The following is a 24,647-nucleotide window of genomic DNA, read 5'->3' as shown; positions in this document are numbered from 1 at the left end:
GTCTTTGTCCATGTATTCTTTCAAAAGTTGATGATCTATGGGCTTCATTTGATTCAAAATGTAACTAATTTTGAATCAACTGGTATACGCAGGTAAACAGCATTTAACCACTTTTAATTTGGGCAATATCGCGTTTACCCACTTTTCATATAAGAGATACAGAGTTTACTCACTTCTTCTCTCCTGTGATATGCAAATCCTGGGTAAAAGATAAGATATTTTAACAGTGAGCATCTGTGTTGTGTTGCTGTAGCGTGACTGAACTGAGAGCTTTCATTCATAACTGTGGCGCATTCCATCTATACATTTAGATGATTAGTGCACTGTCTGTAGTCATTAGTCTCGTTTTTATATCGTCTTAATTTATCATTTATAAAATTCCTTCTTTTCCTGTTTCCCTAATATATTCAGTTATTATCTTTTCTCTTGTTCGTCTCCCTTCCTCGTTCCCTTTTCCCAACAAGCTATTAATGCTTAAGTCATTGTGACAGGGTAGCGTTGCGGGCCCAGGTGGTATTGGAAGGCAAAGAGACTCAGGCTAGGCAACAGCAATTTAAGCACAACAAAAAGAAATAAAAAGGTCGAACAAAACACTGCTCACAGAGTTAAATAAACAGTTAAACAAAAACAAGTCATGACCACAATAACAGAACCAAAATAACCAGCTCAAGGGCCAGAACAAAAAGTTTAAACAAAACTGTTCAGGCTGGGCAGAGCCTTCACTGAACCTTATGCAAAACATAGCAACACACAGTGACAAACTTCTTCACTCACCAACTCCCTTCATCAAAAAAGGATTTTCTCCCTTTTTTATATAACGTGGCTGGAGTCTAATTACCTATTATGCAATCAGCTCCAGCCACACTCACGTGTATTTTGGCAGGGATAGGAAATTAACCCCATCCCTGCCAACCACCATCAAAACACCACAAAACAATTACAGGCAGGGCCCTGCCCTGCCCTGCCACAGTCATATATCCTCATGTTCATCAACTTCCTCTTCAAGTTCTTTAGTTTTCTTCAAATTTCTTACATTTTATTACATAATGCTTGACCATTTCTGGAATTATACATTTCTCACATAAACCATTGATATGTCTATATAATCTAAATAAATGACCATTCAGAGTAGTATGTCCAATCCTTAACCTATCCAAAGATCTTTCCTCTTTCCTGCCCAGCTCCTTATTTATCTAGCTATTATTAACCTCTTTCTGAATATTATAATAAAACTTTCCTTTTACACTTTTATCCCATCTCTCCTGCCATTCTTTTACAAAATCTCCCATTTCCAGAGATCCCAGAGGAATCACTACGTCAATCTTCTACCTTTTTTAACCTAATGTTTTGCTGCTAGAGCTACCATTTCATTGCCCAGTAATCCATGTTAACTTAACTGCAATCCCTTTTATTGTACAAGTGTTGTATCTTTGAATTATTTAAAAAATGATATGGTCCCTGTTAACAAAATATCCTTTTAAAGCAATAAGCACACAATGAGTTTGTAAATATAGCTAAGTTTCCATTAAACTTTTTTATGCACCAAAACTCGTGGTTATAAAAAAACATGGAAACAAAAAAAAAAAGTTTGATAGGAGTAGATAAAAAATATACCGTGTACGATAAACGATGCTCACAAATGCAAAGGAAATACTTTCCAAGTGAATTTTACGAGCTAGCGCAAACTTGTTTCAGTCATACGGTGGTATATTTAATTGGTCAACACAGCACACCTCTACTGGGTCTGGGTACATATCATATTTCAATCAAATCTACAGCTATGGCCAAAAGTTGTGCATATCATTTTAGGATTGAGACATAACTAAAAAAACCAAAAAAAAACCAAAAAAAAAACTCCATGAACATAATCTTGATATTTTATTTAACACCATTTAATCAAAGAAACTACAAAATGATATTGCAAAAGTCTACCAGAAGCCATGGTAGCGTTACAGTATTTCATGTTAGATTTCGAAAAATCACATTTTTCAATTGTTAATGATGCAACATTGGTTAGTTCTGTAAGGTGTTGATAAACTTTAAGCTGATAATCAAAAAAAAAAAAAAAAAAAACTTGTTGAGGAGCATCGGACAAAGCAGTTATGGTAATTCAACTAAAATAACACCTATGCAGGGGTCGACTCAGCACAGTCATGTTACATGACGGACACTACAAAATACTGACCTCACTAGGATATGATCATATATCATGTCCATTAGTATTACATACATTTAATTATAATATAAAATAAACATACTGTACCTCATAATGTTGTCATAGCATCATTATTTTGTTAATTTTCCCAACTGAATATGGTTGCACTTATATTTGCTGCATTATAGCCTCCAGGTATTTCTGTTAGGTTAAAAAATAATGGTAAACAATAATTTGACTCATGTCACTTTGGTCAGTGCTTTCATCGCACATTCTGTACACAAAGTGAAGATTTTTTTCTGCTGCAGACATGTTTAATGTTTTGGTCATCTTTTTACACAATTTCTTGGCATGATCTCTGGTGACTGTATATTTTAATTCCACCCCTAGACCATTCAAGAACAAAACATACATTTTCCCAAGCAGGATTGAAATATCTTCTTTAGGTGTCGGTGCAGCTATCGCTGGATGATTATCCCCTCCTTTTTTCACTTGCTCACTCAAGTCTATACAGCAAATTGGTTTGTCCACCAACCATTCTGGTGACACTTTCAAATTAACATTGTTTACTAAATTCAGGTTTTCAATTCCTATGTCCATTATCAATTTCTGCAACCAAAAACCCAACTTTCTCCCATTTGTTTCCCAAATCTCCTTTATATTGTGATTTAGCCATCTATTTTTCATGCTTTTCCAAGGAAGAAATGCTATATGAAGAGAATTAACCTTAATCCAAAATGTAATGCTTAATAATTCCCTCCTTAATTTTAGTGGCATCTCATTTACCAAAACCTGCAGAACCTTAATCAGAGAAGATTTCAAAGATCCTACACACACTTTTATTGCTTTAGCTTGAATATCATCCAATTTTGTAATATTGCTTTTACATGTTCCCACTAATATCTGAGTTCCATAGTCCACTAGGCTCCTAATTAATCCTCTGTATTTCATCATCATACTAGATTTATTCGTCCCCCCCAACTTGTCCCCGAAATATTCTTTAGAATGTTAAGCCTTCCTGTACATTTATCTATTATAGTACTTATCTGTTTTTCCCAACTCAACTTTTTATTAAACAACACTCCCAAGTATCAGAATTCTTCCACTTCTTTCAGTATCTTATGTTGGTGTAATATACTTAAACTTCCCTGCTCTTGCCTCCTATGTGAAAACAAGAGTACCTCTGACTTTGTTATTGATATTTTAAAACCCCATTGATTATACCACTTGTGCAGAATATTCTTTACTGCCTGCAATTCGCTCCTAACTATTTAACTATGTTTATGTCTTTTATAAATAACCCCCTCATCAGCAAATAAACCCACAACTACATTAGATCCTAGTAAAATATAATCTGCTAAATCATTAACCATTATATTAAATAGCAAATGGCTGATAACACTTCCTTGAGGAGTTCCATTTTGCATCTCAAACCTTTCAGATAATTTCCTCTTAACTTTCACTTTAAATCCTGTTTCCTTCAGAAAATCTCTGATCCACCAAAGAATCCTCCCTTTTATTCACAATGTTGCTATTTTATATATTAAACCTTCTTTCCAAACAATATCAAAAGCCTTCTGTATGTAAATGAATAGTGACCCAAATACCTCATTCACACTTAATGCCTCCTTGACGTTTGTAAATAAACTTACCAATTGGTCTATCGTAGATCTATATTAACAAAAAACACTTTGATAGTCACATAGTAACTTTTTAGTTTCCTTAAAAAACAACAACAATGTACCACTGTCACAAAGATGGCCGGAGTGGGGGACGTCAGGCCAGAAACAGAAAACAGGAAATAAACAATAGAGCGAGGTGGTGGAGTTTGATGGAGTTTGGTGGATGGTTTCGCTCAGCATTTAATGAGTGAACAGAACAGTAAATAAAAAGGTTGTAACAAAAACAGCACACTGCACGTGAGGTCAAAATAAATAGACAAACAAAACAGACTAACCCTTAAACAAACAGTGGACTAACAGACAAACAAGGTGAGTGAAAACGACGGTTATATATATTACTTTGTTTCGTTTTCTCGTTCTTAATTCTCTCCTCTCCACACCCGTTCTCCATTCACCGAACACAACGCATAGTGGGTGAAAACATGTAGCTTTTATGCAGCTGTACCGAGACTCGATTGCTAATCAATCATTCAATTGGAATCGCAGTACAACTGCACGTGAATTAATAAAGTGCAATTCCCTGTGCTCACATATTATTACGTTTTACTTGCACGTGAAGTGCTGTGCAATCCTTGTGCCTAAATACAAATATATATTATAAACACTTGTGTTACACGAACCCGTTTATATCCTGTGTACCAATGACTATACACCAACATTAACACACAACAGATAACACAAAATACACACAGGGGCGGGCACTTTGCCACAACCATACACCATTCTTTTCATAATTTTACAGATAGCAACCGTCAATGCTATTGGTTGATAAGAAGCCACTTCACGTGGATCCTTTCCTTCCTTATAGGAATAACGATGGCATTCTTCCATTCTTTAGGCAAAAAAAACACAGCTCCCATACTTTATTATAACGCTTCAAATAATATTTCAATTTAAAAATGTTATAAGATCTTCACCTGGTGTAGAAATCTTGCTTTTTTCAGTCACAGCTTTCAATTCTCCAAGTGAGAAAGAAACATTTGTTTTTGTTTGAACAGCTTCCCTATCTTCCAATATCAAAGAATTATCAATATAAAATTGACCCATCTTATCCAAAGATGCATTACTATATTTATCATCTTGACCTACCTTATAAAAAGCTAACCTCAACATAGATGCTTTTTTCTCATCACCCATCATCACTAGCCCATCCAGCATCAACAAAAATATTCCCTTTTCCTGCCATTGCCTTTATGGTATTCCAACTATCACAACTTATTTTAGTGCAATAATCCTGCCAATATTCTTTTTTTCTTTTCCTAATAACCCTTTGAGCCATAGCCTTTGCTTTTTTGTACTTAATTAATCATGTGCTAACATTTTTATTTTTTTTTTAACATTTTTATTACGTGATTTAATTTCTTTAATCAGTCTAGTACTATCTTCATTCCACCAAGGAACCTCTGGTTTAACACCTATTCAATGTTTCATCACTGGAATAGCATTTTTTGCTGCTTGAGAAATAACCTTAATCATTGCCTCGTTAAAAATATCCACCGTATCATGTACTATATTTTCATCAGTGGTCATACTACATAAATATTGATTTTTTTTAATATTTAATATTTAAACTTTTTTATAATCCCATCTCTCTTCTTGCACCTGCTCTTCAGTTGTAGGCTTCCCATTTATTGTAACAATTATCAAAAAACTATCACTTCCCATTTCTTCAGATATTAATACTTTTCAATCCACTCTCACTCCCAACTACTCTGAAACAATCGATAAATCTAGTGCTGAACTTTTCCCAGTATTCACATCAAACCTTGTTCCTTCCCCAAAATTAAAAACCACTAAACTTAACTCCTCTATTATTTCTTTGTTAAAATCTCTGCAGATAATCCTTCCCACCCTCATATGTTCAATAATAACAATTAATTCTTCCTTTATTAACTCCTTACATGGGTTATACATATTCAGCACGTATTTGTACCCCTATAACCTCCAATTCAGAAACAATAACCATTTCAGTTAAAACAATATTTTCCTTTATTCAATGAAAACTCCTCCACCTCTATTTTCCTTTCTAACTTTCCTTATAAGTGTATACCCTGGTACATAAAGTACCAACCATGTATACAAAAATCTCTTGTATACAAAAATATCTACTATCTTAAACTCTATTACAAATATCTTAAATTATTGCCCATTTTCAATTAAACTACGTGCATGCCATTGACATATACTAAAACACATTATCGCTTCACTTCCATCTGTCCACCCCTATCCAGTAATTCATTTATCTGTTCTATAGGCATTATCTCTATCCCAAAATATTTCTTTCCATCTTTACCAATAATTTGAATCTTCTCGGTCCTACTCTTAGTCTGAGCTGTACAATTGATTACCTCCATAATAAACAGCAGAATTGTTTCTTATTCACCAGTAGAGTATCTTCAGTTAACTTTTCAGTCACTTTAGGGATATTCTTAGTTGCTACTTCCTGGCTATAGGGGTGACGTCAGACCAGGAATGCTAGCATTTATTAAATAAAAGGCTTAAACAGAACGCTTTCCCAAAACACAAAACAAAATGGCGCGTTGGCCAAAATAAATAGAGAAACAAAACACTGACCCAAACAAGTACTGTGCTGAGGTGGTTTAGCACCAGTAGAAATTGCTATTATTTTTAGCTCCACTCTCTACTCCTGTGCTCAACTCACCGAACACCCAACCCTGAGTGCGTGAAATACTGGATTTTTTTATGCAGCTGTACCGAGACTTGATTGCTAATTAATCATTCAATTGGAATCTCAGTACATCTGCACGTGAACTAATTGTGCTTCCATACTAATACTCACTTTAATCTGCACGTGGAGTGATTGTGCAATCCCTGTGCCTATATACAAATATATATTTTTAATCACCTGTGATAACGCACACTCTGAGCACCAATACATACATGCATATAACACAAAATAAGCACAGGGGCAGGGCACCCTGCCACATATATTCACATTCTTGGTTTATTTATGTTTTTGGGAGAGGGTTTCAGCTATTTTTTTTTAAACAAGGTTTTCTCGTGTTCTGAATTTATGATGTGTGCATTATGTTTGCCTTGCAGACTCCTCTTTAGTTTGTGCTATTTACAAAACCAAAATCATTCTTAAAACAGTGTTGTCACTGTTGCTGTGGCAGTGTGCCAGAAATTCATTTTAATGGCTTTCATTTCTGCCCTTGATGTCTTCCAAACCCAATTAAAAACCCAGGAAGAATGGCTTGGAGCACCAGAGAAGGGAGTTTACCCACTTTTTATTTACCACTGCACCACTGGGTCGCCAAGCCATGTTGTTGTTGCTGATAATTAATTCAAATGGCCTCCTTTTCTGTATAACTTTATTTGTTCTTTTGTTCTCAGTGCTTTGCATAAAAAAGTACAGAAATCAACTATCAAAGCAGTTACCCCCCTCAGCTGCGTTGACCTACAAGATAATGTTCACTGAGCTGAATTTGTTCAAAGGAGTAAAGCAATTAATTAAAAATAATGAATAAAGCAGTAACAGTGAAGGAAGTCATTAAACACAGAAAGAGATATCAGCCCACGCATTGAAAAAAAAAAATAAATAAATCAAGGCAGCAAAACATAATTGATGAATAAAAGTTAAATGCAAGTATAACTGGTCATATTTTTGTATTATAATTATTATCAAGGTTTATCATTTTGACCAGTATTCTTTCACATTTTCATAACAGTACTTTGGAAGATAAAGATAAGATGCATATTTTTTTTTTTCTTAACTGTAAAACAAGTTGTTGTTTTTTTACATTTTTATATATGAAAGCCAAAATAATTCACAAGGTGATTGAGTTGCATGGCAACTTGTGGTTCAAATTTAGAATATATTATAAATCTAGTATGATAAAAAAACAAGATTGGTTCCTGTATGTTAACCTCCAACCACTCATTCCCCTTGTGTTTCAGTGAGAATATTTTAGTCTTAGATATTTTCTTCGAGGCTCTGAACTACGAGACAATTGAGCAGAAGAAGGCCTATGAGGTGGCAGGATTGCTTGGTGAGTTCCTGCAGTACACCAGGCCCCTGTGAAAGCCTTCTCTGAACGGCAGATGGGAATATATTAGTTTAAACATGTAGCAACTGAGTATTTAAAACACATTTTCTACAATAATTAACTTTGGTTGTGACTATTTTCATTTCTAGTATTTATTCAATTTGAAAGCTCTGCAGGTTCAGAGCAGTCATCTTTACCATAACGTTGTGTTGGCATTAAAGTCTAATATTAGAAATTACAGAAAAAAAGCTGGTTTGGTGCAGATGCTGAAGCATTAGAAAGTTAATGTCAAACTGCAGCACTGTGTAACGATGTGTTGTGTTCATTTTGTCTCGAAAAAAGGCTTTCATTTAACTTAATAGTAACGGATAAAGTGAGTCCTACCTTTTGTTTAAATCTGTTTGAACCTTGCAGTTCAGCAGACGCAACTTGCAAATATAGTTATGCATAGTTACCGATATCTGATTTCAAGAAGAAAAAACAATCCTCACCTGGCATAATTAGGAACTATATTCAAAATAATATAATAAAAAATATATAACACTAATCACATTTCAGCTTCTCTCTATTTGCAATTAGTTTTATTTACACAAATAAAATACAAATACATTCAAGCCAAAAATAACACATTCAGAACAAAAATGATGAGGGTAATGGTAAATATTACTAATACAATCCTATATATTCATATTTAAGAATAACGTGTATTTTATTATATTGACAAAGAAATGCTGGTAAGTTATATTGACACTAAAAAACACCAATGCACTTTTTGATAGGAAATATCATCCATGTATTGTCTTTTCTGTGTTGTCCATCAACACTCTATCTACAATTTCTACATGATGTAGAACAGTGTCCCCTGCAATTTGGAGCAACAATGTAGAAGCAACAGATTTCATCCTACATTTTCTAGCAACATGTAGAGTAGTGTCCCCTTGGCTTGAGCATAACAATTATTTTAGTGTTCCATCATGTAACTGTTTTTTTTGTTTTGTTTTGTTTTACAGTTGCTTTATTGCAATTTCTTGAATCTTGTATCTCTCACATTTCAGGTGACATTGGAGGTCAGATGGGTCTGTTCATCGGAGCCAGTATTTTAACAATATTAGAAATATTTGATTATTTGTATGAGGTGAGACACATCTATTTATTTTGATATAATATATGACCAATCCAGCCACCTGAGGCTTTAGATGTAATAAGTATAGAAATTACACAACTCTTTACCCAGCACATATATGGTAGTTCATACCAGTTTTGTCTAATTGTATACATTATGTAGTGCACATATATAAATGTGATTTGTATTGCCTTATTACGTATTTGTTCATTCACTGATGAAATTATATATGGCTTGATTTTCCAGTACTGACAAGTAGCAAAATAACGAATTATAAATCAGGGATTTCCATCCATGAACGAAACAGTATAATGAAGACAAACATCCAAATCAGAACAAAGTTTATATAGGAGGGTTTCAACTATCCACAAGAACAAGTCGAAAACATCCATACAAGCTTGCTGCTGAGTCACACACAAAAAATGTTTCTGTCAAGTTTTTATTGTACCATAATACAGTTTAGGAGAGGTTTGGCTCTGACCTCCACAATATTGGTCTAATGAAGTATCCTATTTAGGGGTTTTAATGAAAGTGAAAAGACCACAAAGGACAATCTGTATTATTTGAAGTCAAAAAGCAGAAAAATTTATGTTGTGGCAACAGAAACATGCAACAGAAAACTCATAGAAAACTACTGAAAGTGTGTCTTCATGTGGTCTGGTTAAACCACATCACTCATTATCTTTTTTAGTTGCTTATTTTCAACTATTTAATAAGCTTTTGTATTGCCTCTATAAAAAACTTTCTGCTATGGTGCTTTTAGCCATAAAGAGTTGGACAGCTTTGTCCACTGAAGCAGCAGTGTGTTAACAGCTTATAGCATCCCCACTCCCTGCTGTCGCAACCCTCCTGTGTTCTACAGTACACGTTATTTACTAAAGTTGGGACTGTTGTATTTTTGTTCATAAATCAACTTGGGAATTCATTACCCCATGACATACAATTTTGAGGGGACAATAATTATTTATTTGCTGGGTTTATTTTTTGGTTTTAATAATAGCTGCAGTTCAGATGGACTTATTTCCAGTAGATACATTGAAAAGCTATTGATAAGGTGTGCGGTAAGGTGGGGGAAATTACTTGTCGCAATGTCTTTGTTAAAGTGTTACATGTAGTCAGAATGTTGCGTCAGTATATTCTGCAACATTTTACATTTGGACAACAGACAACAGCTATAATTTAAATATTTTGGCTATATCTTCCACTTGTTTTATTGAGTGCCTGGGATGTGAACCAGCAGTCATGTGGCTCATAGTCAAGAATTTTACCAAAGTCCTTGATTTATTGGGTTAATAGTCATTATTTACTTACCTTGTTTACACAGGAAGTGCCCAAGTTTACAAGGGGGAGACCTGACAAAGAATGGGGCACAAAAAAATCCTTATTAAAGTAATTTTAACACTGCACACATTTTTTTTTTTTTTTTTTTTATAGAAACAATATAATCTTTTAATCTATGTTTGCTTTACGTTTTTAAATTTAAATATACAACCTTAATTTGTTTTTGTTTTTATCTTATAGGTATTTAAAGACAAGGTATTTGGTTATGTGAAACGCAAGAAAAGGCCTAAGAGGAGCCAGAGTGATAATCTGGTAAGTGATTTCTCCTTTCATTATGCTTGGTTACGGTTGTCATGCAGATCGCTGCCTGTGCTACAGGATTTTGATTCATCCACTAAAAAAGGTTTCAGGACCATACATGGCTCCAGGAGGGTCTATATGTATATGCAAACTGTATGTCACTAAGGGGTCAGAGTCATACCTGTCAGCCCAGGCTTGCTGTTTCGTTATTGATGTAAGCCTGTGAATGGTACAGGGGGAAGTGTACACAGTGTTCACTTCTGGATTAGAAATATGCTATTTTTTTATTATACTTTTTTTAAATGGTAAGAAGTTTACTTTTATTTTCTTTTCAAAGAAAAGAGTTTAAGATTAGGATGGGTGTTAGTTTGTCTAGGATGGTATTAATTAACATCAAGACTGAAGAAATTGTAATATTTATATTTCGTTGGCCTTAAGTTTAGAGAAGGGGAAACAACACATTGTTACAATACATTAACAAGTATTAATATTAGGTTAAGGAAATATTGAAGGGGATTCCAGGGGAATCCTGAACATCTGATTAAACAGAACATATTCAAGGAGCTTCCTGAAGAAAGAGTCATCTGTTTATGCAGAGAAGTGCTGATGTGTTGCTATGTGAAGATACTCTCTGAGTCAAGGATGTTCCGAGAACTTTTTGCAGAGGATGAATAGTTAACCTGTCTGTGGGAAAGAATGAAGGCATTGTTAACCATAACAAGCTGAAAACCCTACCCCTTTAACTAAACAGTCAGTTGAATGCATTTAATTTCATTATTTTCTGGTTGAGAATTTTTCTTTAGCAAAAAAACATAGTCCAGATGTCTTGTGCTCTCTCCTGTACTGAATAAAGCATAAGGTGATTAAGAAATAGTACCAATGGGCCCACTGATATGTAAAATCTTGTCAGCGATGTCCACCTATTAAGAATTAGTCACAGTGGGGAATTTGCCACCAACATAGATTCCTCCAGCACCTGATTTTGCTGGGAGGTCGTCCATCCAAGTACTGACCAGGCCCAACAGTGCTTCGAGAGCAGCATCCAAGGCGGTACAGTGACAGGCTAATAGATTTATTGCATGTACAGAATATATGTAGAGCAGATAAGATAATTGCAGTCTATTGGCCACCCTTATAGTGTTGTGATATATTTTTCTGTGCTAAGTTGAAAATAGGTTTGGGACTATAACTAGAAGGGGATAAAGGTATGCCAAATGAGATATAAGAAGATAACAACATTCGATTGGCCATACCTTTGAAGTTGAAGAAAAAGCTTCAAAGCTTGATCCCAAAATGTTTAACCATGCCTGCAGAAAGGTGGTGCTTCTTTGTGATTCTTGTCCAATCACTTCAATGTTAAAATTTGATTCAGATGCTGAAAAGAATATATATGGTGAACCCATAAAATGGCTTGCCATTCACAAATTCTAAATTTAAAGTTCACACAAAAGAATAAAAAACAGCTATTATTATTATTATTATTATTATTATTATTATTATTATTATTATTATTATTATTATTATGTGCTTTTTTGTTAGTCTAACTCATGCATAACAGCAATTTGAACAAACATTTAAGAATTGAAGTGATGACCCAGCATGCATAACCTGGTTTATACGTTTGAAACTATGCTTAGAAATTAATTCATATTGCATGTGAAATGTGGATACTACTGTATATATTGTATGACTTCATAATAATAATCTGACAGTGCAGAAATTAGAAGTGAGCAGTGTTTTAGTATACAAAAAAACTCCCAATTTAATATGGACATTAATTTACTAAAAGTAGCACTAGCTAATAAATACTGCAGATAATACTGGTGATAATCTGCTGGAGATGCGTTCACTATCAGGGGACATTTAAGAATGTATGGATGTGAAGGGCCATGGAATAATGTATACTGTGAGTATGCTGTAATATCAGTATATCTCCAGTATACTTATACTGTATTATGCTCTAATTGAACAAAACTGGATTCACAACAGCTGAACATGTGGTCCAGAAATGAGCTTAAATTTAAAAAAAAAAAAGTTTTTTTAAAAATATTTCTTACTGTAATACCTCCTAGAGACACAGGTGTACAACAAGTCACAGTGAAAATGTATTGATGAAGATAAAAAGGTCAACAGCTAAACAGTAAGGAATTGTGCGAATGCTAGTGATAGAGTTATCACCCCTTCAATACTGGCTGTATAAAAGAATGAATGAATCACTCTAAATGACTGCAAAAGCAGACTGTGAATAATGTAATTTGAATTTATTTATCTTTGTTATTTTCAGTGAGACTTTACAATAAGTGATAAGAATTCAAAAGTATTAGTGTGTGTGTGTGTTTTTTTTTAAGAAATTCTAGTTAATCAATTAATATTTCATCCTGATGCACAGATCATACTTTCTTCCCATATACTTAGGCATTGATATCCACTTATCATAATGTGTCCAAGATTATTTCTTGATGTTTGATTCACTTGATGTGTGAATTTTGAAACTGTTGGTAGTATAGCTGGGGTACTGACAGATGCACAGGCTTGTCCATGGCTTCCCTTATTGCTATCAATCTCCCACAATAGCGTTCATTAACGTACTCCAGGACATGTGTTTTGTTTTGTTTCTTCAGAAAGTTGCTGGATCTCAATTTGTTTGCCAATAATATGGACAAGGACTGGAAATAAGCATGCTTATTTAAATATTTGAATTTTTACTTAAAATAATTATTGTTGAACATTAAGAAGATCATTGCACAGAGGCCTCGGAAATTTTCAAATCATCTGCAACAAACAGGATTTTATTAAAGGCATCACTATACTAAGGTAGAATTTGAATTTGAAACTCTCAATCTGAATCTGACAGCAGTCTTCTGTGAATTAGTCTATACGATCTAGTAAAATAAAGCCATAAAACACATTTCATCAAAGCTGTATGTTTCATTGTTTTCACCTTTATATGGTGTTAATATAACAAACCTCCACACGTTAAAAAAAAAAGTAGTATTCAACATATCTGTTTCTAAAGAATTACAACCCAAGTTACAGAAATAGTTCAAACTCAGCACAGACGAAGGCACCCGCAAACCCTCACCCGCGAACCTTCACGCCAACGCGGTATAGATGAAAGTTACTGTATAAACTAACTTATTTCAGAAAATGAACTAGGAAGCGCTTTTTCAAATAAAAAGTTATGTTAAATAGTTTGCTTGGTCAAATAGTCTACTAGGCCAATTCATAGGCGGTCATTCATTAAGAAATTAAGAATACAATGATGTATTTGAAACAATGCTAGGTAACACTTTATAATAAGTGCCTGCATTGAAAATGTCATTGCATTTGAACTATTAATTTCAAATTAAGCAAAGAATAAAGTCATACCCTAACACTATGATTAAGCACACCAAAATTAATTCAATAGGAAATGTGTTAGTTCATATGTAATTAGTGACATTTGTTTGAAAGTGTAACTCAGTGTTTTAGATTTGGCTGTGTATCCACCTTCTCCTTTAATCTCTGATGCCTATCTAACCATGTCCTGGAGTACCGTAGCACCATTATGAGCAATTACCACAATGATTTATTTTGAAGCACTTGTTATTTAATTAATCTCTGCATTGTATTATTTTATTTCAGTCACTTCATCCTCTTTTCATCATGTCTATTCCAGGAATTTCCAGAGAACCCAACCAGCCCTGGTGTCACGCCCAATCATTTCCCCAGGTAGCGATCCCCATTAATAATAGTGCCTCCTCCCGCTTTCTTTGTTCTGTTACACCGGAACCATTTCATACGTTACACACTAATTAACTAACACTTTCAATTCAAGCTGGTTCTATGGGATGGTTTTGTTTGTGTTTTTGTGTTCATTTTTTTGTTATGGTGATGATTTAATGTAAATAAAGTTTGAAGGTTTTTAATGCAAAACTCTTGGACCACTTCAAATGAAAGAGAAAGAAGCATGTATTTGCTTTGTTTTGCTGGTTTTTTTAACCCTTTTCTCTCAATTATTATACCACCTATTTAGCTCTCTACATTTCTTAAGGTGTTCAGAGTCCTGTTGGTATTTTTGTTGCACTTCCTTGTCAAATCTATTCCTGCTTTTTTGTAACTAGGAAGTGGAATAGAATGAGACATAAATCACAAAGCCAGCTGAAAGGAATGTCACATAATCTAATTGTAACCCCAAATAGTAGTTGAATAGTGGTTAGAATTTAAACCATTTATCTACTGTATGTAAGTAATAATCTTACCTCGTTCAGTCTTGTTATACAAACATTTTCATAATATGTACTCTACAGGGATATAGCAGAGGCACAGCATACAGCATAATTCCAGGGTCAAGTAGACAGACATGATGGAATGTGTTTACACATGGCTCTCACAGAGAAGGTCACAGGAAAGGCCACCCCTTTGTCACTGACACAACAATACAGTTTAAATCAACACACTGAAGAAGGCTCTATCCTGAAATGTTTGTCTACTTGACTTTTCTTACTTAAGTTTGGAAATGATGGTACTGCACATATTGTGGATATAGGTCATGTAATGAACTTTTTTCATGATACTGATAGCTTTAATTATGTATTTACAGCCATGGCAAGGTTTTAACTGCTATTATTCAAGTTGACCTAAACCATGCGTACTATAACAGCCATGAACTGCAAAATAAATAAATAAATAAAACAGTATTGTAGTCGTGCAGGGGGCATCAGTGTTCGTCTCAAAGACTGGAGGGCTGAGTCTTTAGCAAATGATGCGCTGCTGGGAGATGGGCGCTAATCCCAAATAAGCACTTAACCCTGGCACAAAAGAGTCAAGCGCTCTTGAGGATCAGTAAGAAATATTTTATATTACATTATCACCCCCTGCCACACTACAGTATTATATGTTTGGCTAAAAATAAGAAAAAGTTAAATATGTCAACATGTAAACATAAACATCAAACAATTACAGAAATACAATTTAAAGAACCAGAATAACAAATGAATAAATATAATGTTATTTTCTACCCCTACCAACTTTCTCTTTAAGTATACTACAGCTTCCAAAGTTGAGTGTAACACAAACCATGCTGTCATCAATCAGACAAGCCTTTTGTTATTTTTGGAATGTAAACAGCAAAAATAAATAAATAATAATGATTGCTTTATCATTTTTTTATGTATTATTGACATTTAAAAAAAGTTAATTTAATTTGATCAATCTATTTATACAATTGCTATTATGTTTTAACATACACATGTGCCTAGCATTTGCTGTAGTATATGGATTGTTTGTTTGGTACTTTGGAGCAATAAGCTTTTTGGCAGTACAAAAATACACTATAATTACTGTATTGTGGAGATTGTTAAGGTAAAATGTTGCAATGGAAACCAGGTGCATTCCCCTGAACAAAAATTACCATTCCCTGTAATATGTTTGAACATACAAAATACACCCTAGACAGCATCATTAATTTAAAATGTTTACTTTTCAACATGTTTGCCATTGTTTCTCCAAAGCAACAGAACAATATAGAAAAAGATCAATTGAAAAAGCTTGAATGTGTGAGTAAACAGTGTAGAACAGATTCATGACTATTGAACTGTATTTTATTAATAAAAAAATAACTTGTGATGGAAACCTTAGTGGCTATGTCAATAGGGGAGTAGCTTTATTGGTAAGCGTCTTCTTCTTCTTCTTCTTCTTCTTCTTCTTTCTTCTTCTTCTTCTTCTTCTTCTTCTTCTTCTTCTTCTTCTTCTTTTACAGTGCTCACATAATACATGTAATAACCTTGGTACAAAATGCACCTATTCCAGTGTATGTATTTACATCAATAACCTTGGTACATTATTATTATTAATAAATAATAAGTGTATGTATTTACATAAATTATTATTATTATTTTATGGACTTTGATAAAAACGAAAATAAACACTCCCGAACAGAGTGCCCCCTGTTATTACACTCACCGGGGTTGTACATGGCAACCATGTACATTGGTCCCAGGTATCAGAAAAAAAAAAAAAAAAAAAAATAAATTATATATATATATATATATATATATATATATATATATATATATATATATATATATATATATATATATATATATATATTCATTCAGACCCCTGACCAATTCTCTCATGTTACTTAATTACAAATGGTACATTAAAATTTCGTTCTGTTTGATATTTTATTTTTAAACACTGAAACTCAGAATCAGTTATTGTAAGGTGACATTGGTTTTATGTTGGGAAATATTGTTAAGAAAAATAAAAAAACTTGCATAAGTATTCAACCCCTGTGCTGTGGAAGCTCCCAGTTTGCACCGATGAAAGAAATTGCCCTAACGAGGACACAATTACCTTACCATTGGCCTCCACCTGTGAACCATTAAAGTTGCTGTCACATTTTCTGGATAAAAACCCCACTGTTGAAGGATCATTGGTAAGGCTGTGAATCTGAAGGAAAATGAAGACCAAAGAGCATTCTACAGAAGTTAGAGATAAAGTAATACAAATGCATAGATTAGGGAAAGGGTACAAAATAATATCCAAGTGTTTGGATATCCCAGTGAGCACAGTTGGATCAATAATCAGGAAGTGGAAGCTGCATCACACCACCCAGGCACTGCCAAGAAAAGGCCGTCCCCCAAAACTCAGCGCTCAGACAAGAAGGAGACTTGTGAGAGAAGCTACAGAGAGGCCAACAATCACTTTGGAGGAGCTACAGAGTTCAGTGGCTGGGAGTGGAGTAATGGTGCACCAGTCAACCATATCAAGAGCTCTGCATAACACTGGCCTGTATGGGAGGGTGGCAAGAAAGAAGCCATTACTCAAAAAGTACCATCTGAAAGCACGTCTGGAGTTTGCCAGAAAGCATGAGAGTGACCCAGCTGTGATGTGGGAAAAGGTTTTGTGGTCAGATGAGACCAAGATAGAGCTTTTTGGCCAAAACTCAAAGCGCTATGTGTGGCGCAAACCTAACACTGCCCCTGCCTCAAGACACACCATCCCTACAGTGAAGTATGGTGGTGGCAGCATCTTGCTGTGTGGATGCTTCTCATCAGCAGGGACTGGGCATCTTGTTACAATTGAAGGAAGAATGGATGGAGCAAAATACAGGAAAATACTGCAAGAGAATCTGCTTCAGTCTGCTAAAAAACTGAAGCTTGGGAGGAAATTCACCTTTCAGCAGGACAATGATCCCAAGCACAAGGCCAAAGCAACATTGGAGTGGCTCAAGAACAAAAAGGTGAATGTCCTACAGTGGCCCAGTCAAAGTCCTGATCTCAATCCCATTGAGAATCTGTGGCACTATTTGAAAATTGCGGTCCACAAGCATCGTCCAACCAACCTGAACAACCTGGAGCAAATCTGCCAAGAAGAATGGGCCAAAATCACTCCGACACTGTGTGCAAAGCTGGTACATACTTACCCCAAAAGACTTAAAGCTGTTATTGCAGCAAAAGGTGGCTCTACCAAATATTAATGTGTGGGGGTTGAATACTTATGCAAGCAAGATATTTCAGTTTTTTATTTTTCTTAAAAATATTTCCCAACATGAAACCAATGTCACCTTACAATAATTGATTTTGAGTTTAAGTGTTTTAAAATAAAATATCGAACAGAACAAAATTTCAATGTACCATTTGTAATTCAGTAATATGAGAGAATTGGTCAGGGGTCTGAATACTTTTGCAAGGCACTGTGTGTGTGTGTGTGTGTGTGTGTGTGTGTGTGTGTGTGTGTCTCTATATATATATATATATATATATATATATATATATATATATATATATATATATAATATAAAAAGTCTACACCCTCTTTCCCAATGTTCACCTTTTGTTGCCTTTTAGCCTGGGATTAAAATGCATTAAAATTGTTTGTTATCTATCTACACATCCTACCCCACAACTTCCAAGTGAAAAATGTATTCTAGAAATTTGTAGAAAATTAATTAGCTTGGTTGGATAAATGTCCACACCCCTAGTAATAGCAATCCTAAATTAGCTTCAAAATCACACACCAAGTTAAGTGGCCTCCACCTGTGTTAAATTGTAGTGATTCACATGATGTCAGGATAAATTCAGCAGTTCCTTTAGGTTCCCTCTGCTGGGTAGTGCATTTCAAAGCAAAGACTCAACCATGTGCACCAAGGCAATTTCAAAAGAACTCTGGGACAATGTTGTTGAAAGGCACAGATCAGGGGATGGGTATAAAAAAATATCAAATGCTTGAATATCCCTTGGAGCATGGTCAAGACGATTATTAGTCAAGATGATAATTAGATTATTAATTATAAGTGGAAGGTGTATGGCACCACCAAGACCCTGCCTAGATGAGGCTGTCCCTCCAAACTGAATGACCGAGCAAGAAACAGACTGATCAAAGAGGCTACCAAGAGGCCAATGGCAACTTTACAAGAGCTACAGGCTTTTATGGCTAAGACATATGTGCATGTAACAACAATATCCCAAGCACTCCACAAAGCTGGTCTGTATGGTAGGGTGAAAAGAAGGAAGCCATTACTCAAGAAAGCACACCTTGAATCCCATTTGAAGTATGCAAAAAAACACTCAGGAGATTCTGTAGCCATGTGGCAAATAGTTTTGTGGTCAGGACGTAACTAAAAATGAACTTTTTGGCCTAAATGCAAAGCGTTATGTTTGGCGCAAAACCAACACAGCGCATCACCCAAAGAATACCATCCCTATTGTGAAGCATGGTCGTGGGAGCATCATGTTATGGGGATGTTTCTCATCGGCAGGGACTGGGGCACGTCTCAGAATACAAGGGAAAATGAATGGAGCAAAGTACAGAGAAGTCCTTGAGGAAAACCTGCTGCCCTCTACAAGAAAGCTGAAACTGGGATGGAAGTTCACCTTTCAGCATGACAACGACCCAAAGCCAAAGCTACATTGGAGTGGCTAAGGAACAAAAAGGTAAATGTCCTTGAGTCAGAGTCCCAACCTAAATACAATCGGAAATTTGTGGCATGACTTGAAGATTGCTGTCCATCAACTCTCCTCAAGGAACTTGACTTAGCTTGAACAGTTTTGTAAAGAAGAATGGTCAAATATTGTCAAATCTAGGTTTGAAAAGTTGGTAGAAACCTATCGCAACAGACTCACAGCTGTAATTGCTGCCAAAGGTGCTTCCACCAACTATTAACTCAGGGGGAGTGGAGACTTATCCAATTATGATCTTTCAGTTTTGTATTTTTAATATTCCCCAAAAAACTCCTTTTTCCCTTAACAGTGTAGAGTATGGTGTGTAGATAAGTGGAAAAAAATAATTTAAATGCATGAAACTCTGAGGCAGTGACACAACAAAATATGAAAAAAGTTCAAGGGTGTGTAGACTTTCTATATTTCTATAGGCACTGTATATATATATATATATATATATATATATATATATATATATATATATATATATATATATATACACACACACACACACACACATTGAAGTATTCACCACCCTTGGACTTTTTCACATTTTATTGTGTTACAACATGGAATCAAAATGGATTTAATTTAAGTAGGAGTTTTTGCCACTGATCAACACAAAAAAAAAAAAAAAATCTACAAATTGTCCTACATTAATTATAAATATAAAACAGCAAATAATTGATTGCATAAGTATTCACTCCCTTTGCTATGACACACCTAAATAAGTTCTGGTGCAACCAATTGATTTTAGAAGTCACATAATTAGTTTAATGGAGTCCACCTGTGTGCAATTAAGGTGTTTCACATGATTTCAGGTTAAATACACCTGTCTCTGGGAGGTCCCACAGTTGGTTAGTACATTTCCTAACAAAAACTACATCATGAAGACAAAGGTACATTCAAAGCAAATCCAGAATAAGGTTCTTCAAAAGCACCAATCAGGGGTAGGATATAAGAACATTTCCAAGGCATTGAATATCCCCCGGAGCACAGTAAAGTCCATTATTAAGAAATGGAGAGAATATGGCACAACTGTGAATCTGTCTAGAACAGGCCGTCCTCAAAAACTATCCGGGCGGGAAGGCACTAGTCAGGGAGGCCACCAAGAGGCCTATGGCAACTCTAAAGGAGTTACACTCTTCCACATCTGAGCTGGGAGACACTGTGCATACGGCAACTATAGCCCAGGTGCTTCACAAAACTGGCCTTTATGGGAGAGTGGCAAAAAGAAAGCCATTGTTGAAAAAAATTCACATCAAATCTCGGCTAGAGTTTACCAGAAGGCATGTGGGAGACTCTGAGACCAAGTGGAAGAAGATTCTATGGTCGGATGATACCAAAATATAGCTTTGTGGCATCAACGCTAAGCACTGTGTTTGGCGCAAGCCTAACACCGCACATCATCCTGAGAACACCATCCATACTGTGAAGCATGGTGGTGGCAGCATCATGCTATGGGGATGCTTCTCTGTGTCAGGGTCTGGAAAGCTTGTGAAGATATAGGGAAAAATGGATGCAGCAAAGTACAGAGAAATCCTTGAGGAAAACCTGCTGAAGTATGCAAGAGACCTGGAACTTGGGAGAAGATTCATCTTCCAGCAGGACAATGACCCCAAACACTAGTGGCCCAGTCAAAGCCCAGACCTCAATACAATTGAGAATATGTGGAAAGAGTTGAAAATTGCTGTTCACCAAAGGTCCCCATCCAACTTGACGGAGCTTGAGCAATTTTGCAAAGAAGAATGGGCAGAAATTGCCGTGTCCAGATGTGCAAAGCTGGTGGAGACTTATCCACATAGACTAATGGCTGTTATTGCTGCCAGAGATGCCGCTACCAAATATTAACTCAAGGGGGTGAATACTTATGCAATCAATTATTTTCTGTTTTGTATTTGTAATTAATTTAGAACAATTTGAGGATTTTATTTTTCACTTTGACATTATGAACGTTTTTATGTTCACCTGTGGCAAACACTCCTAGTTAAATCCCTTTTGATTCCATGTTGTAACACAATAAAATTTGGAAAAGTCCAATGGGGGTGAATACTTTTGAGAGCCACTGTGTATGTGTGTGTGTGTGTGTGTGTGTGTGTGTGTGTGTGTGTGTGTGTGTGTGTGTGTGTGTATATATATATATATATATATATATATATATATATATATATATATATATATATATATATATACATTGGCTACATTAGGCGTAGAAGGGGTTAACAACAGTACCTGAAAACTTTGGAAATCAACAAGCAAAGCCCAGTGATGATTATTTCTGGATTTGTAAATAAATTTATTTTGTTTAAATAACAGTTCATTGGCAGACAATGCTAACCAATTATCTCTCTATGTCAGAAGACTTACATGACATTTTAAAGCCACCTTTGTTAGATAAATTATTAATTTGCTGGATTAAAATTACAAAATGTATCACATTCCCTCTGTTCATTTAAAAGGATGTTGATATTTTAATTACCCCTCATAAAAAAATACCTTTACACAACATCTCACTCTGATGCCATATCAAATAAGTAATTTCCTTTAATGACATTCTTCTTCTTCTTCTTCTTCTCTCTTCTTCTTCTTCTTCTTCTTCTTCTTCTTCTTCTTCTTCTTCTTCTTCTTCTTTGTTTAGAGCAATTTAATGTAGTTATTTTGTTTTTTAAACAATAAAAACTACACACTAAACAGATACAGCTACAGGCAGGAATGCAGTATTTTATTTATCAGAAGTGATCAGTGTTTACTTTATGGAGGGGGCAGTACTATAATATATTATGCTATATTTAATATATTCTATACTATATATTATATTATTACTATAATATATTATAGTATATTATATATACTATTATATATTATATTACTATTATATAGGATTTTTTTTTTTTTTTCTGGCAGTACTATGTATAATATGTTCTGAATTTTAGTGAAATGTCACAGAAAAGCATGACATTTGTTTTAAAATACATACTGTATGTTTTTCACAAGTTTTATCACAACAAAGCATAGTCAGTGCCAACCAATTCGGAACATGAGTGGATCTAAAAATTCGGTCCACACAATCAAGCCATGAGAATCCGGTACCAAAATAAGACAGGCAGTATTGTACCAGCTAAATTGGTACAGTTGGAGGGTATGCTGATTTGAAATGAACATGCCACAGACCAGGCTTACTACTTACATTCTGATAAGTGGTTGATAAGTGATCAAACTTTAAAACCATGAATCATTAGGTACTTTGGGAGAAAGGTGGTTGCTGCAGTTTAAGCCCATTTCTGGAATTCATTGACATGGTTCATGTATCAGATGGCATTGCTAGATGCATTGCTTTGTGATGTCATCAGATGATGACGTGCAATGTGTCCATGAAAATTGAGCTTTTCCTGTAGAAAATAACATCTAAAGAAGAGTGTTATACCAGCTCTTAAACATACCTCTGCAATGTCATTAACTGACGTACACCTGTCCCTAAAGTCACCATCAATGGCCTGCTGGTGGAATCTGAACGGGCAAAGAGGTGTTTCTGTAAAAGTTAACAGGAAAAATGCAACATTGTTCTCCCCCTCTTTACCTCGATGTCCTATTCCATATCTTTTCACATTTCTTCTTTTATATCCTGCTTTCTTTAAATCATCTTTTGTATGTCTTGGTTTTCTGTACGTCTCACTATTCTTTGACAATGTTGTCCTGTTTCGCAATCACTTCCATTTTTTTGTGTCTATCTCTATTTTTGCCTTTTCTTACTTTTTTCTTTTTTTGTAATTCTTTTTTCCTGTTGTATTTTCCTTATTTTGCTTCTTTCCATCTTGTTCCACACTTTTTCTGTTCCTTTTACCCTCTCTCTCCTACTCTTCGTCATCATATGAACGTTAATTTTATCCATTTGTTTTCTCCTGTTTGTTCTCCTTATTCTTCCTCCTTCCTTTATCCCGCTCTTGTTTTGCAGAGCACCTGTGATACACTCCGGAGTCACTCGGACAGTGTCGGATTCACGTCGAACATGTTACCTCGTCACCCGACTCTAGGCAACTTCGAGGAGTTTGCTTGTTGACGATAAACCGCAGGGGGTGGGAGGGAAAAAAGGGGTGTTGGAAATGAACTGTGACAATAACTGTTATATATAAAAACAGGAAAAAAAACACAAATAATGAAAATGTAAACGCCTGAAATGAAATACACACACACACACACACACACACACACACACACACACACACACACACACATATTTATTTATTTATTTATTTATTGATTGATTGAAAAACACACTTCCAAAACAGAACTCAGGTTGAACTGACATCTCCAGGCATTCTTATGTACTGTGTTGCTTTTAATCCTATTACGTTGGAAGAAGTCATGCCCAGTCTGTGGGGTATGTGAAAGAAGCCTACAGAATCTGCAATTACATCCCACTGTAGAAAAACATTTAAAGAAGTCCCTGATAAAGAAACACTCTTCCTGGTAACCCTATAACAACAATGCCCATTTGTAATCCCCCTGAGAGCAAGCCAAGAGGAAGTGGAGTATTGAAAGAAATAGACAAAAAAAATGAACATGACAAGAAAAACAAAATAGCAATTGCCTGTAAAAAAAAAAAAAAAAGATAGCAAGAGTTCCATGAACAATTGGGGTGACCAACTTTTTTAAAGTTATATAAGCAGTGCTGGTGGGGAGTGATATGGTTTGTTTCCAGTTTACACTGATGCAGTCCTTTAGTCTCTTGATTTATTATTGAAATGTATACATCCATGTATCCGACGCCCCTGAATGCGTGAAATCATGAATGTACAGAAAGGAACCAAAATATTTTAATGTCTTTCTCCAGGAGCACATTATGTGCTCTATGTACTAATATTTCTTACGTGTTCGTAAATGCTATGAATTTGTAGCCTCCTTCTTTGATAGAATTTTTATGTGCGATGTGCTAAAATAGCTCTTTTTTGTGAAATACCATAATTTAACCGCAAGTTTACGAACAGCACGAATGACTGCTTATTATACAGGAGAGATCGGAATTTGCACCTCATTATCAATAAATTCGGAACAGTGAAAGTCAAGTTCCCTTTCAATTCAAAAACGACCACCAGCAATGCTTTTGGGAAATGCCTGCCACTGGTAGGTAGGTATTCACTGAGAATTTATATCAGAGCGGCAGATAGGCTT

The 24,647-nt window shown here is 35.1% G+C and overlaps 1 protein-coding gene across 2 annotated transcripts in view; it reads left to right on the top strand.

Moving 5' to 3' along the window:
* LOC121314321 (acid-sensing ion channel 1C-like) overlaps nt 1-23,653 on the top strand; it is a 54,777-nt gene extending 31,124 nt beyond the window's left edge. Inside the window, exons 7-10 of one of the 2 annotated variants that reach the window (XM_041247444.1) lie at nt 7,759-7,850; nt 8,903-8,982; nt 10,492-10,563; nt 23,431-23,653. In XM_041247444.1, coding sequence (XP_041103378.1) covers nt 7,759-7,850; nt 8,903-8,982; nt 10,492-10,563; nt 23,431-23,535 — 349 coding nt within the window. In that variant the 3' untranslated portion in view covers nt 23,536-23,653. Of the gene's footprint in view, nt 1-7,758; nt 7,851-8,902; nt 8,983-10,491; nt 10,564-14,209; nt 14,296-23,430 lie in introns of those variants that run through there. The other variant, XM_041247446.1, reaches the window with a different exon arrangement.
* Nucleotides 23,654-24,647: the final 994 nt, after the last annotated feature.

The sequence above is a fragment of the Polyodon spathula genome, chromosome 4 (genome assembly GCF_017654505.1).
Source record: "Polyodon spathula isolate WHYD16114869_AA chromosome 4, ASM1765450v1, whole genome shotgun sequence".
Lineage (NCBI taxonomy): Eukaryota > Metazoa > Chordata > Actinopteri > Acipenseriformes > Polyodontidae > Polyodon > Polyodon spathula.
Note: the sequence above shows the minus strand (reverse complement) of the source record. Positions and strands in the feature narration are given on the sequence as shown.